At 36.8% G+C, this 15,019-nt stretch overlaps 3 protein-coding genes across 3 annotated transcripts; 1 reads left to right on the top strand and 2 right to left on the bottom strand.

Moving 5' to 3' along the window:
• The first annotated feature begins 1,592 nt into the window (after positions 1 to 1,592).
• On the top strand, positions 1,593 to 4,861 carry LOC121262986 (protein WALLS ARE THIN 1-like). The gene is made up of 6 exons (XM_041165727.1): positions 1,593 to 1,898; positions 1,991 to 2,053; positions 2,171 to 2,287; positions 2,413 to 2,818; positions 3,578 to 3,729; positions 4,415 to 4,861. Exons 1-6 carry the CDS (start codon positions 1,678 to 1,680, stop codon positions 4,605 to 4,607), a joined length of 1,152 nt encoding a protein of 383 aa, XP_041021661.1. The 5' UTR covers positions 1,593 to 1,677; the 3' UTR covers positions 4,608 to 4,861.
• A 2,892-nt stretch (positions 4,862 to 7,753) lies between these two features.
• On the bottom strand, positions 7,754 to 8,829 carry LOC121263102 (dehydration-responsive element-binding protein 2D-like). Its single transcript, XM_041165894.1, has one exon. The coding sequence runs from the start codon at positions 8,735 to 8,737 to the stop codon at positions 8,006 to 8,008; it is 732 nt and encodes a 243-aa protein (XP_041021828.1). The 5' UTR covers positions 8,738 to 8,829; the 3' UTR covers positions 7,754 to 8,005.
• Positions 8,830 to 13,725: 4,896 nt separating this feature from the next.
• LOC121263070 (lon protease 2-like) lies at positions 13,726 to 14,942 on the bottom strand. The gene has a single exon (XM_041165858.1). The coding sequence runs from the start codon at positions 14,863 to 14,865 to the stop codon at positions 14,020 to 14,022; it is 846 nt and encodes a 281-aa protein (XP_041021792.1). The 5' UTR covers positions 14,866 to 14,942; the 3' UTR covers positions 13,726 to 14,019.
• Positions 14,943 to 15,019: the final 77 nt, after the last annotated feature.

Here is a 15,019-nt window from a genome sequence, read left to right as displayed (position 1 = left end):
GGAAAATCAGACGTTAGCTTACTAATAGATAACAGATTTTTAGTGAGATGGAGAACAACTAAAACATCTAATAATTGGATATTTGGGGAAGGAGAAATTGTACCAGTATAGGTAATAGGAAAAGAGGCATTGTTCCTTACTATTACATAATCATTGCCCATATAATTTTCTGATTTGTCCAATTGAGAAGAATCGGTTGTCATGTGTGCCGAAGCACCCGTGTCAAGGTACCAGCCAAAGTCAAAACCACCAGATATGGAGCATGTGCTGGTGAAAGCTTCGGCCAATTGAGCAAAGGGCTCAACACAATCATAGCGGTTGTGGCAACGATCAATAGTGTATCCTTCATTCCTGCATATTTGACAGTGAGGAGTGTAATGGTCACGCTTACCATGCCCTTATCCAGAGTGGTTGTGGCCGTTACTGCCCCCACGATTTCACTGGTTGTAAGATGAACAACCCCGACGGTCTTGAGAAAAGCCTTTCGTGGCAATGAATGCGGCAGCAGACGGGGTTGAAGAGTCGAGAGATTTTTTAAAAATCTCAAAACTTTTAGCCTTGGGTACAATGTCTGCAAACGTTGGAAGAGGAGTAAAGGCCATTTGAGCTGTTGAAAATGTGGAAAAATTAGCCCCTAAACCACGAAGAAACCAATGTACCTTATATGTTCCATCATTGGGACAATTGATGGCATGGAGTTGGTCACAGAGCGCCTTAAACACACGGGAATATTCGGCAACCGTGCAAGTTCCATGCTTCATTACTTGAAGGTCGTCCTTGAGGCATAGCTCTCGAGCTCTTTGGATCGATGGCTAAAGGCAGTCTCTAAGGCAAGCCAGACCTCGCGAGAAGTAGAGAGTTCGACAACTTTAGCCATGGCTTATTCAGTGAAGGAGGAAAGGAGCAAGCTGAGAATGCGCTGGTCCTTCATTCTCCATGCTAAGTGTTTGTCGTTAGGTGTAGAAGAGTTAGCAAAGTCAAAAAGGGGTGGTGGTACAATTGTGCCATCAACGTGACCTAGTGGCTTTTGGCTCACAAGAAAGGGGAGAAGTTGACTCTTCCAAAATAGGTAATTTGAAGAGGACGGCTTAATAGTCACCGTGTGAATCATGATGTTGAAAGAAAGAGCAGAGGAAGAAGAATCAAAGGCCGTCGAGATCGAAGGAAGGTTCATCCAAGTGAGGGTCTTCTGATACTACGAGAATATTTTGTAAACCACCACACCTTTGAGAGTGGTGAATGTTTTCCATTTATAGAATCGTACAATGTATACAAGGAATACATCTATGGTAATTATAACTAGAATGGAAAATATGTAAAAATAAATAAATAAATGATCAATCTTCTAAAATCAAGAATCAAGCTTTACACATGGAAGCCTCCAATTTAGGTGAGGATATCCAAGAATCCTCGACGGTATTAATTTGAGGAAAGAGGGCATAAAAGAGAAGAATGAGGGGGACAACCAAAAACATCTGAAGGTTAGCAACAGTTGAAGTAATCTCGTTTTAGGGGCCACTGTGGGCCACATTCCTCCACATTGGCACCATTTCCTCTCACTCACTTCCACTATATTTACACCATCTCCTACTCTTCTAGCTCACAACACTTCCCTTTCTTTTTTTCACTTCCCTCTATAGTTCCCAAGTCTTAATTAGTTTCTCTGTTTCTGCTTCAATGGCTGACACCGGATCCGCCCCTGCAAAGAGAATGTGGTGCTCTATACCTGAAAGACTCCAGCTGCATGCGGCTATGCTGGCCTTGCAGTTTGGCTATGCCGGCTTCCATGTTGTCTCCAGAGCCGCCCTCAACATGGGCATTAGCAAACTTGTGTTCCCTGTCTATAGGAACGTTATCGCTTTGCTTTTGCTCCTCCCCTTTGCCTATTTTCTAGAGAAGTACGTACGGTGTCATAACTAGTAACCATTTGCTTCATTTGCTTCTTGATCTAAATGATCATAGTAACTGATGTTTCTAATTCTTTGATCAGGAAGGAGAGGCCGGCAATCACTCTGAATTTTCTCCTTCAGTTCTTCATCCTCGCACTAATTGGGTATGTGATCACAGAATATATAACAGAAAAAACACCCAAATCTTCTCGTTGTTTAAGCACAAAACTATCTCGAACTGAAAGATAGTCGCTTTTTTCACGTTTCTTTTTGCTCGACAGAATAACAGCAAATCAAGGATTCTACTTGCTGGGTTTGGAAAACACAACTCCCACTTTCGCATCAGCAATACAAAACTCCGTCCCAGCCATTACCTTTCTCATGGCAGCCTTACTCCGGCAAGCTCAACGCTCCTTCTCCGTCTCTTTATTTGAAACATTTTTATTGCTTTGGTGGGTCAAACACGTGTTTTTTGTTATACATCCAAATAACTAATCTGTTTGTTCATTGCCCGAATGTGCAGGATTGAGAAAGTACGACTAGATCGGAAAGACGGCATTGGAAAGGTGGTCGGAACTATATTCTGCGTCGCCGGAGCCACAGTAATCACACTGTACAAAGGCCCAGCCGTATACAGCCCAGCACAAACACTACACAGCACAACGCCGGTTTTTGTATCGCTAGGAGATGCAGCGGGGAAGAACTGGACCATGGGCTGCATCTACCTCATTGGCCATTGCTTGTCATGGTCCGCGTGGCTGGTGCTGCAAGCACCGGTCCTTAAGAAGTACCCGGCTCGCCTCTCCGTCACCTCCTATACGTGTTTTTTCGGTCTCATACAGTTTGTGGTGATTGCTTTGATCTTTGAGAGAGATGCACAGGCTTGGATGTTTCACTCTGGTGGAGAGCTCTTCACCATCCTCTATGCGGTCAGTGATTCGCTGCAATTCATCCTTTATTCCTTACTCTCAAATCTTAGAGCTCGTGTCAAGAAAATCTCGTATCAGTCAAGCAGTCATACTTGCAGCTTGAGCACAATCACTGGTCAAAGAGAGTAATAAGCCTAAAGAAAATTATATATTTTACAATAATTTTACCTCATCATAATATTAATTTAAAAAAAAAAACTTATATCCTTTTTATATTTAAAATTAATAGAATATTAAAAAGAATTATAAAAAAATTCATGTCTATATCATTATTCATTCCACTCTCAAGCGTTTCATCCGAAAGGAAGAAACTGTGCCCAGAAGGGGAAAAAGAGAAGTGACATTTTCAATAAGGATTCGGACTGAACCCCAATACGAGTCTAATCTCCAAACAATCTCTCTTTTGAGTGTCGTTTAGTAGCTTTATATGTATGCAAATGGGTGTGTACAATCTTTCTCTTTTGCGTATCAAGACAAGACACGAGAGGGTGGACTCGTGTTGAAAGATAAAAAGGGTAACTTTGTTCATGCATGAAACCAAACCAGTGGCTGAAACGTTAACGTCTCGCCAATTCAATGGAGGCAAAGCCTCTAGCTTTATTTTAATTTTCCTGGGCAACTTTATTTCGTGTATGTGTATGTTCAAACTATGCTTTTTAAGTTGTCAAAGGGTACAAAAGTAGTTGTGCAATAATGTGCCGGGGATGGTGGGTGTTGAAAATGAAATGAGGAAGAAAAGTTTTTGTGGAAATATTGCAGGGAGTGGTGGCATCAGGGGTGGCCTTCGCTGTACAGATATGGTGCATTGACAGAGGTGGCCCTGTCTTCGTGGCTGTGTATCAACCTGTTCAGACTCTTGTTGTCGCTATTATGGCTTCCATTGCTTTGGGGGAAGAGTTCTACTTGGGAGGGTAAGTCCCTTCTCTTCATACTATAATCACCTCCCTTCGATACATGTCAGGAATTAGTTCTATACATGTCAGAGTCTCATATGCCGGATTGAGATATCTTACAATTTCTTAAATACCTTTTACAATTCCAAAAGAGATAGATCTAATATGTAAAATCCATTCCATTAAATGACGTCCATCATGAGCAACATGCACATAGCATCAAACATACGAAAATTCACATGTCGTGTCTATCTTCTCCGAATTGTAGAAAGTGTTTGAATAAAAAAGATTGTACAGTATCATGATCCCCATCAGTTCAGGCATTACTAAGGTCGCACATGCATATCCTTAGATATATAATTGCATTACATCCATAATATATAAGGAATGTTGGATTGGTATATGTTAGACTGCATACACATTTGACAGATACAAATGACCAAATTATGTTATGTCGCGTTTGGAGCCATGTCCATACCCAAAAATGGGTGGGGTACCATGGAATTGGTTTACTTTTGAAAGGAGTCTGATGTCCAGTGCCATTCAGCCTGAAAATTATATAAAGATTAACATAAGGAGTAAATAGAAACATAAGAAAGAGAAGGGATGTTTCTGCAAAACAACGTCCTTCGCTTTTATCTCAAAGAACATGCTAGCTAGCTAGCTAGAAAGCTGGTTAATTGTTGTGGGTATAAATGTACAGGATAATTGGGGCAGTGTTGATCATAGTGGGATTGTACCTAGTCCTGTGGGGGAAAAGCGAAGAAAGGAAGTTTGCACAGGAAAAACTTGCGATTCAGCCCACTCCGGATCAGTACGAGAACAACAGGGCAACAAGCCACATCAAGTCATCCCTTACTCAGCCTCTCCTTCCATCCTCATCAGAGAATGTTTGACCCCAAAATTCCAAGACCTTTTTTTTTTCACCAACAGCTTTGCCTGCAGAAAGAAGAAAAAGTACCACCCTATATCAGAAAGCTTGGGCGTGCATGATTTTTTTTTCTTTTTTCTTTTTAGCTTTTTTTAGTGACTTTTGTGTGAGAGAGAGAGTACTATTCAAAAGAGACATGTCAAGGGAATGAACATGATGATCATTGTCACCTGAGGGGCCGCAGGGACTGAAATCCCATATGCTTTGTATGTTTTTTTTTTTAAAAAAGAAATCTGAATCCTTATGCTTTTATATGTTAATTTGTGGTTTGATTTACTGAAAAAGATTTGCACATTTATCAACCAAGTGCAGACCATCATGGCATGAACATGAAAGGACCCACAAAGTTTCCAACTCCCAAGTCGTGCGCGATCACTATATTTTTTTGTAGCCAAAGTTGGTCAAGCATGCTGAAATATTGCTTATGTTTATTTGTCATAATCATTCTCATATGTTATTATTTCGGTCGGAATCGAATCATCCAAGTTTTCAGAGACATGATGAGGTATGTTTGTAAAATATCGAGCACCATGAGTGACGGACAAACATTAACAGGGAGACCGCTATTGCTACTAAAGCCGTACTTCGCCGGCTGGTGGCCGGAAAACATGCCAGAAATTAAAGAACGTCCTAGCTATGAAGCAACCCGCCTGCATACACGGGTACGTTTGGATATCAACCCATCTCAACTCATCATTATAACTTTTTTAAATTTCAACACAAAATATAATAAACAATTTAATTTTTTAAATTCTAAAATAATAATAATAATAATAATAATATTAAAAAATAATATTCTAATAATATTTTATGATCTCAACTTAACTCAATTCAATATCTAAACACAATCTAAACATCGGCTGGTGCCTCGGCTAATTCGGAGCCTCGGTCGATTTAAAATAGCGATATCAATCGAGCCAAGTCGATATAAATAATACAATTTTTACACGCTTAACATTTCAAAATTTTATTTACGAGAAAAATTCCTGTCGTCATATAAAATTCAATTTTCTATCAGATCAAATCCTATAATATTATTCACATCAACCGACGAGTACTATATTTCTTCACATCATATATATATATATATATATATATATAATGATCTTTAAAATAGAATCGAAAAAAAAATTAAAAAAAAAAAAAGTTATATTAATTCCATCATCACCCATCCAGCTTGTTATCCCTTAATCACTCTTTACTAGTACTCCTTCCATCATAAATATTTTATTAATAACAAGCAATGGCGTGAGCAAAATTCCAAATTGCTAGTTAAAGCATGTTTGGATACAAGAAGTATTTTATCTCATTCCATCTTATTATTACAATATTTTTTTAATTTACACATAAAATAAATAAACAATTCAACTTTTTTAAATTCTAAAATAATAATAATATTAAAATTAAATTAATATTCTAATAATATTTTTTTTAATTTTTAATTTTCATCTCATCTTAATTCATCATAACATATTACTATTCTTCCCAAGGCATCATCATCGAGTAGAGCTGATCTAGTTCAGTCAGTCCAAAAAAGTGAAGCCAGATCGATATAATTTCCTCACAGTATGTCGATCCATTTAATGCATATATATATATATGTATGCGGATCAAGTGTGCCCTAATCCATGGCCAAAGACATGAGTGTGCTGACAGAATTCTAGGTGAGATTAACATCTTGTAATTAAAATATCACATCATCAAAAGAATGTGAATAATTATCCTAATTCATTCCTTCTCAATGCATGGAATCCGAATCGTGGGTACTTTTCTAAAAGCAAACTTTTATAATTATAAGATGCTTTTGTCTTTTTTTTTTTTTTTAAACCAAGATGTGAATGGTATATTATATCCTATATCTAATCGCCTCTAAAATTTGATTTGTAATAAAAATTTATTTTTATTTTTTTAATTTTAATCTGACATGTCAGCGGTCGAGTTACAAGTAGATAGATCTTGGTCCTGCAACTAGAATATAAAAACTTAAAAGAGTTTGACAGGTAGCAATTTGGAAGTTTGCATGTCTTTGCCGGGATGTGTTTTGAGGGTTGTGTTGTGGCGGGCATGGTATTATTCAGATGATGATCACTTTCATGGATTGCAATGTTCGGATAGTTGGAGCAGAGCTGCGCGCCTTTGGCCTTTGCCAATCTATATGCCACCATGCATATCAATTTACATCCATAGTCTTAGATCATAAACACAGCATGTAGATTTCACTGCAATAAATTAATAATATTTGTAGACAATATGAACTTAATACTAAATACGATAAGATCTATATATATTATATTTACCTCTTTTCAAACTGTAAATAACTATTTTGAAAAAAAAAAATTATAGACAATCTTGACAGAAAAGAGTCCGATAAATAGCAAAAGGAAAAGATCGGCAAGATGACAAAAATCTGAAACGTATTTTAACATTTACCAAACATGTAATTAAAATAAGATTAAGACATAAATAAAAATACAAGTAAAGTTTCGAACTCCAATGTTTTTCCAATCGAAATAAAAAGTCGAAAGGGAGTCAACGACAACTCTCTGTACTTTCGTTTTGCAACGTATAGTCAACCTTTGATTTAACGTGCACTTACCTTGAAATTTCGAATAATATGTGAGATAATTAATGTGTGTTTCTGACATGGGCTATTTTCTCTTGCAGGCAGGCTTATGCATGCTGATATTGTGTTTGCATATGAGCTCTTGGGCTCGTAATCTGTACAGCCAATGCTTCGGGCTTTGGCAGTAGGCACAACAAATATGGGTTTTTCATTGCCTCGATGTTAATTTCCTGGATTTTGTTTTTTTTCTTCGATGATATATTGCCAGTAGCTAGGCTGTGCATGACCGCGCCCATATGCATTGGCTAAACCAATTGTCTTGATGATAATGTTATTATTATATGCTTTTGACCTACAATTAGCTCAAGGAGTTTCTTTTTCTTACTGGAGAGATGGTTTTCTGCTAAAGAAAAAAATAAAAGATAAAAATAGGTGTATGGTGGAAGAAAAAAATAAAAAAATAAAAATACGTATATGGTGAAGAGAAGATGAGTTGAATTTTTCTTATATATTTCCTTAGGTTAGGTTATGCATAAAAGGACACCAGCTGGAGCAAGAAGGTGACTGATTCATTTTCTTTCTTATTTTTTACTTTGGAATGTCGTACATGACATATCAATACATACAAGAGCTTTATCAAAAGGAATGAAAGAAAAAGAGAGGATAGATAATACAAGAGCCAAATTCATATGGGGGTACTCGAAACCTTTAGTACACTATATATAGACAGCTTATACTATATCTATACCTATATATATATATATATATAGCTAATTAAATATATACTCTTGGAACTTTGATTACATGCACCATTGAGAATGCAACGTTTCCCGGCCACTTCCGTCAACCAAGTTGCCGGAGAAAGCTCTCGAGTCTCCCATCATGAATGGAAAATCTAATGACATGGCCGCCTCCACCCATATTGTCTCATCAAAGGCTGGAAAGCTTGAGTTCGTACTCCCCCAAATTCCATCAATCCCGTCGGCCTCGTTCTCGGAGAAATTCACGTTTTTGTATCCCGCTTGTTTTTCTCCGGGCTCCATGTTTTTGCCAGTAAAAGAAAGGGCAGAACTATTTTGGTAGAGTACTTGCGGCGTAACATCGTTATCATCCCTGACTATTGCGCTATTATTTGAAGAACAGGTACTAGATGTAGAGGTGGTACCTGATGAATTCTGGGAAATATGGCTGGTGTTGGAAGTCGCTGGATGCGCCTGCAAATTATTAATGGTGGATAAGTCCGGCAAATTGAGCTTAGCCGCGGAGCCATAAAGTTTACGTGCAGCAGCATCATATGCCATGGCAGCTTCGAGGGAGGTGTCGAATGTCCCCAGCCAGAGGCGCGCACCACGATTTGGCTCCCGGATTTCGGCCACCCATTTGCCCCAAGTTCTTTGCCGGACACCTTTGTAGGTGCACATAGCATTTTCTGGGCCACCCTTGCCTCTCATGCACCCTTTTCTCGAGCTCGCCAGCGCAGGCTTCCTTACTAGTAATTTTCTCTCCACGAGACCCATGTCCGACTTCAACATTATTAATCCAGAAGAGAAATGGATAGAAATCTAATCAGGGTTTTGATGATATGGTTTTACTGACGCTGGTGCAGATCGAGGATCCGATTTTATAAGGGAAGCAGGACGCGAAATAGAATAAGTTGGATAAACAGTATTAATGAGACGTGGCTTTTCTGGGGATGAACTGGTGCTGCTACATGGCAGTGGCACGAGGAGCCGGACTGCCCGTGTCAAGTTTCAACCCCCAACCTCACTGTTCATTTCTCTTGGACACACTTGGCCTCGTCCTTTGTTTGTCCGCGTGTTCAGGTGTCAGACTGAGAGGAGAGTGCACATTTTAGCAAGAAATGCCAGATAAGTCCACTCTCTTTAAATAAATTGGATAAATTTATAATTAATATAAAAAAAACTCTATTTTTTTATGGGGAGATTTATATTTTTTTTTAAAGAGAGTACGTATATACTAGTATATCTAACATTATTTTTTTTTATAATTAGAATAATGCCATATTAACAATTATGATTAAAAATAATAAAATTCAAGAGGGAGACTATTATTTATAAGAAGAATTTTACTTATCATCTCTACACTATATCATATATGATTTTTTTTATTAAATATGTAATATATGGATGATGAGTAGAAGAATTTATTTAATTTAGTAAGAATAAAACAAAAAAATAAAATAAAAAATAAAAATTATGTATGATATATAATATAAAGATAATGAATAAAATGACTCTATTTATATTATAAAATGAGCAGTATAATTAAGTGTCCAAGTTCAGAATTCCTTAAAAATATGAGACACCTAGATAATTGCCATATACTATTTTTTGTTTTTTGGGCGTTTAGCATACGGTCGTGAGATAAGAACATGGGAAGTGTTCCCAAAATCAGTTGGTTATGACAAATAGCAAAAGCGAGAGATTGATACGTGGGGTTTACCAGTTCCCATGAAGTGGTGTGGGACCCCGCTCCCAAGTGGAGTATTAGTATTGGACTCATCAAATGAGTTCAATCTTTAAAATTTGATGAATTTCATTTTAAAATTTTAGTATTGAATTCATCTTCTACTCAAATGTGAAGCTTTCAGGTACAGTAGATTTTCATTTATCTTCAAATTTAAAGAATTATTATTCAACGTCTATCGAATTATTTTATTACCAAAATCAATATTTTGCATGCAATTTCGTCCTTTCTTCCCTCTCTTCTATGCTTTCTTCTCTATCTCCAAAATCCTGAAATCTCCAAATCCCTTTTCGATTCTTTCTTTCTCTCCTTTTCTTCTCGATTTCCAAATTTCTCTTTTTCCCCTTCCTTTCTTCCTCTCCGTTTGTTCCCTCTATTTTCTCTCTTGTTTTTTGCCAAGCTTGTATCATATACTTTGCCGAGAGAGTGACCAGTTCATCTTCGTTCACTAGGATTCAATTTCGTACAAGGTGTTTCAGGTGAAAGAGGACCTCCATCACCTCCATAAGCTCACCGTTATCACTCCTTTCTCTTCTTGATTCTTCGATTCTCTGCTCCGAACGTTCTCTATCTCTGTGAGTTCACTCTCTCATATATATATTAATCATATATGTATGTATGAGAAATTTTGCACGACATTTGTATGCTTATATATGTATTTTTACCCTTGAAGAAATTTTCAACTCCGTGTATGTATTTCAATCATTCTATTGTTTGAGTTATTTGAAACAAAGAGTTGTTTTTTCAATCTTTTTTTGTGGGCTTTTTGTTGTTTCTTCACGAGCAAAATATAGATGCTTATTTTCAATTAATTTCATTTTCTTAGAGCTTTGTATTCAGTCGATAGCATCACATTCAGCTGCCATCACTTCTGAGTTTACAACTTCTGGCTTCTTAATGGAACTCACTCTCCTACAAATGAGAGTGAGTTCCATTGATATATATACTTAATCTGAATATATAAATCTTGAGGCCGAAAAGAAAATTGATGAAATTCAAAATCTCTGCTTTTGTAACATGAGCTAGTGGTTCCAAAGTGCACTTTTTTAGTTTGGATTCTTGTTACCAATTGAAAAGTTTGTAGCCAAATCTTTCTTTTAGCAACATTTTCTGTTGCACTAAGCCAAGTTTTTACAGTGTTATGAAGATCTTTAATTTGTTTTGGTGGAAAAAAAAAGTGCTATTTAAAGTTTAGGCACTATTGTTTTAAAGTTCCTATTCAGAAGTGACAAAACCAATCGAGTCCCATGCAACTTTTCATAGTTTTGTTCATGTTCATGTCTAAATAATTTAATATAAATTGTGACTTTTTGTGAGCTATTGTAATCTGAATTGTAACTCTAAATTGTGACTTTTTGTGAGTTGTTTGTAATATGAGTTGTGACTTGAATTGTAATCTAAATTGTGACTTTTTGTAGGTTATTGTAATCTGAATTGTAATTCTAAATTGTGACTTTTTGTGGATTGTTTGTAATCTGAGTTGTGACTTGAATTGAAATAGGAATTGTGACTTTTTGTGGACTGTTGTAATCTGAATTATGACTTGAATTATAATCTGAATTGTGACTTTTTATAGGTTGTTGTGATTGAAACATATTCAAAGTATTATCTCATTGTCATGAAGTTGCTTTGGACATTTTTTTTGTTGCAGTATACTACTGTATTCAATGCTGGAATTGATAAAATTTTGTTTTTGCAAAACAATGGCAATATAGTTAAAATTCTGGAACTGATAAAATTCTGTTTTATCATGGGAAGCAGTTTTTATTATTGCTTTTTACTTTGTGGTAATGAAATTAATAGAAATGATGAAAAAATTGTGAATTTCTTTTTGCTTTTTTCTACTGAATTCATGTGAATTTGGATGAATAAATTATTAAAATACATCCTAATTACTGCTAATTGTTTGCTGAATTTGTTTAGGTACTGCTAATTGTAATGCTGTGTAAATAAATTTGCTATGTAACTATTCGTACTTAACAGTTTAATCTAAATGAACTTTGAAAAAGTAACATGCAGCATGGTTTGATATTTTTTTTAAATATGGTTAATGTAATTACAAAATATGAAAGAAAAATTGAAAAATATTATTATTAAAAAAATAATATTATATTATTATTTTGATGAATCCAATAGCTAATCCAATGTGGAGTTATGGATATGGAGGTTTTAGATATATGGAAAACATGTACTTTTCATCAAAATTTAAAGATGAATTTGATGAATCCAATGCTAGTACTCTAAACAATCAACATATTCATCGAGAGTGGTGCCACTATCCCGTCAATTACTCTTTGTGCTGTTTAGTGTAAATTATATGTATTTTTTAATTTTTAATTTTAAATATTTTTAAAAAATAAAAAAATATAAATACACTAATAATTACTTTCTTAACTATTAAAAAATTAAAAAAAATAAATGCATAAACAGTTAAAATAAGAGGATAAATTAAGAAGGCATAAGAGATCGGCTGGTTTTGTATTTTTCCTTATATACTATCTAAGTAATAGCATTATTCATTCATAAAAAGTGATAGGTATATTATTAATAATTAAAAAAAGATTTAAATATTATGAAACGAAGTCACATTCAAAGGAAAGACATCTCAAACCTCGAGAAAGAAATAGAAAAGTAAGATTTTCCCAATTATGCTTCATCGTAGTATATATATGTTCATTTTGCATAGAAAATTGAAACCTTGATTAACCAATATTCAGGTTCCTATCAACAAGCAATTAGCGGTTAGCCATGCAAAGAACTTTGCCCTAGAAAAAGTCCAAACAAATCCGTGCACCTAAATAACCACACCATTTTTCTTGGGAAGAAAAATCATACGTAATTAATTAATAATAATTTCCTGTGAAGCCAAATTCACAATTCAATGTGGCTGAAACTATTTGCCCATTAATTATTTTCGCCAGTACCGCTTTAAATTTTTAAATCAGTTATTAGTGACCAAAGTGATGCTATTTTTAAACCACTTGAAACTTAATGCTATTTTTTGTCTTGATTTATATTGTCTTTACCATAATGTGACGCACTTTGAATTAGGAGTGTATGGTAGGACTCTGCTATCCGCCACCCTTCCCACCCCATTTGGCCTTTGTCTGGTTGGGATAGGGATCCCGTCCGAAGATAAAAGGTGTGCGGGAGGATGCCCCCACGCAATTGGGTGCCGAGGGACGGGACCGAACTAGGTCCAAGCCCAACATATTTATATAAATATATATATATTTAAAAAAACAAACTTTCTTTTAAGAAAAGGACATGGTTTTAGTGATTTACTTGGACGGTATATAAGGAAAAATACAAAACCCTAAATCACTTTCTCGCTTTCTCGCCTCTCTTCTCTCTCCCTCCGTTGTTTCTTTTCTATCTCCTCATCTCTTTTCTTCTGTTTTTCACCTCCTCCTTCGTCACCACCCCAACCTTGCAGCAAGTATAAGTCTTCTCTTCCTCTTCTTCTTCTCCTCCTTTTCCACTTTTTCTTCTTGAAGGTTGTGAGACACTTATAGACTACAATGTGGCCATGGATTTGAGGTCACGAATGGTTGTGGTCTTGCCAGAGGAAAATGTTGCATTTTTTTTTAAGATGATTTTTTATTTTATTTTAATTTATAATTTTGTGTATTTGTTGTTGGATGATAAATTTATGAATTTTATGGCTAGATTGTGGATTTGGTGAACAATTTGGGTTGATTTTGAGTTTTGCTATTATTTTTCAATTGTGTTTTGTCGTGGGTGGGCAGTGGACGAATGGTCGTGAGGTCCAATCCACCTCCCAACATCCGAACGAGGGCACCAGCCCATGGAGAGCGAGGCCTGGCCTAACTCTCCCCCACCTATGCGAGGGCGAGAACATGGTGGCCCCTATCTAGAGGATGTGGGTAGCACTCTAATTTTGAATGATTTTATAAGTCATGCATTTAATTAGAAATTTATTTATAATATCTATTAAAAATTGGTAATGTTATATATAATTCTAGAGTGTGTAATTTTCGCATATTCTATTTAAAAAAAATGGAAATCACTATTAAAAAAATAATTTTTCATATAGATACCAAATTTACTAAATTCTTTAAAAAAAATAAGCGAACTACGCAATCTAGAAGCAATATCATTTACCATTAGAAATAATACAACTAAATATACACATATATAAAAAAAAATAAAAATTATTCGACTATCTAGTATCTTATTATTATATCTAAAACTAGACTTCCGAAATTACCCATAAAACATTTTTGTTTTACAACTTTTTGCTAAATCCTTCCTTGAAAGTTTGAAACCGGGTCAAGGAGAGTAACCTTCAGTACAGTACCTCAGATTACGACGAGGGAAACGCGTCCTTAACCGCCGAGGCCGCCGTCAAGTAATTGAGTGTGTTCCTCAAGGTCTCTTTCTCCCTCTTCAGCCTCGCCGCGGTGTCCTCCAACTCAAGCAAAGCTTGCTGCTCCCTCGGGGCACCCTCGAAGGTGCTCCCAACGAAGAACGAAAACGGCGTCGGGAACAGGTTCCTCCGTAGGTCTATCGCCTCCTTCTCAGGCTTCCCGCCTAGCCGGTTCGAAAGCCGAATCACGTCCTTCATGTGCGCCTCGACCCCGTTCGCCAGCGTCTCCAGATCCTCTTCTCCGTCCCCGGACGGCCGGTCCTCCAGCCACGTCACCTCTGCGACGAGGTAAGGCTTGGTGCGTACGAGGTTGGTCACTCGGAACCGCTCCTGGCCCTTGCAGATGAGGAAGAACCGGTCGTCGACGAGGCGCTCGTGTTTGACCACCTCTCCGACGCATCCGATGTCGGCAGTACCCGAAAAATCGTCGGAGTATATGAAGCCGAAGCGGAGATCCGTCTGGAGGAGAGTGTGCATCATCATACGGTACCGGAACTCGAAGATCTGTAGGGGTAGAATCCCGCCCGGGAACAGCACCAGCGGCAGGGGGAAAATAGGGAGCTCCACAACGTCGTTTGATTTCGGAGGATTAGTATGGTGCTTCTCGGAGAAAGAGGAGGAGGAGCACCGGAGAGAGTTGCGGTTTCTGCGGAGGGAATGGGTTCTCTTTGAAAATACTACGGGGATTGGATGTAGGGAAGAGGGAAAATTAACAGCTGGGTTTAAACTTAAAGCGGCTCTGTGAGAGAGCGACGAAGAGGGAATAAGCTGAAGAAAAGCCATTCTCCTCTGGTTTGCTTGCCATTAAGGCCTGATTTGTGTGCGCAAATTTATTTATTTATTTCACTTTATGCATGCATACGTTTTTAAACACCAACTCGTAAATAATAGATTTTATAATTCATATATACACACGAAAAATTAGGTTTCGTTTGCG

Source organism: Juglans microcarpa x Juglans regia, chromosome 4S (genome assembly GCF_004785595.1).
Source record: "Juglans microcarpa x Juglans regia isolate MS1-56 chromosome 4S, Jm3101_v1.0, whole genome shotgun sequence".
Lineage (NCBI taxonomy): Eukaryota > Viridiplantae > Streptophyta > Magnoliopsida > Fagales > Juglandaceae > Juglans > Juglans microcarpa x Juglans regia.
The sequence above is the reverse complement of the archived record's forward strand: the minus strand, read 5'-3'. Positions and strand labels throughout refer to the sequence as shown.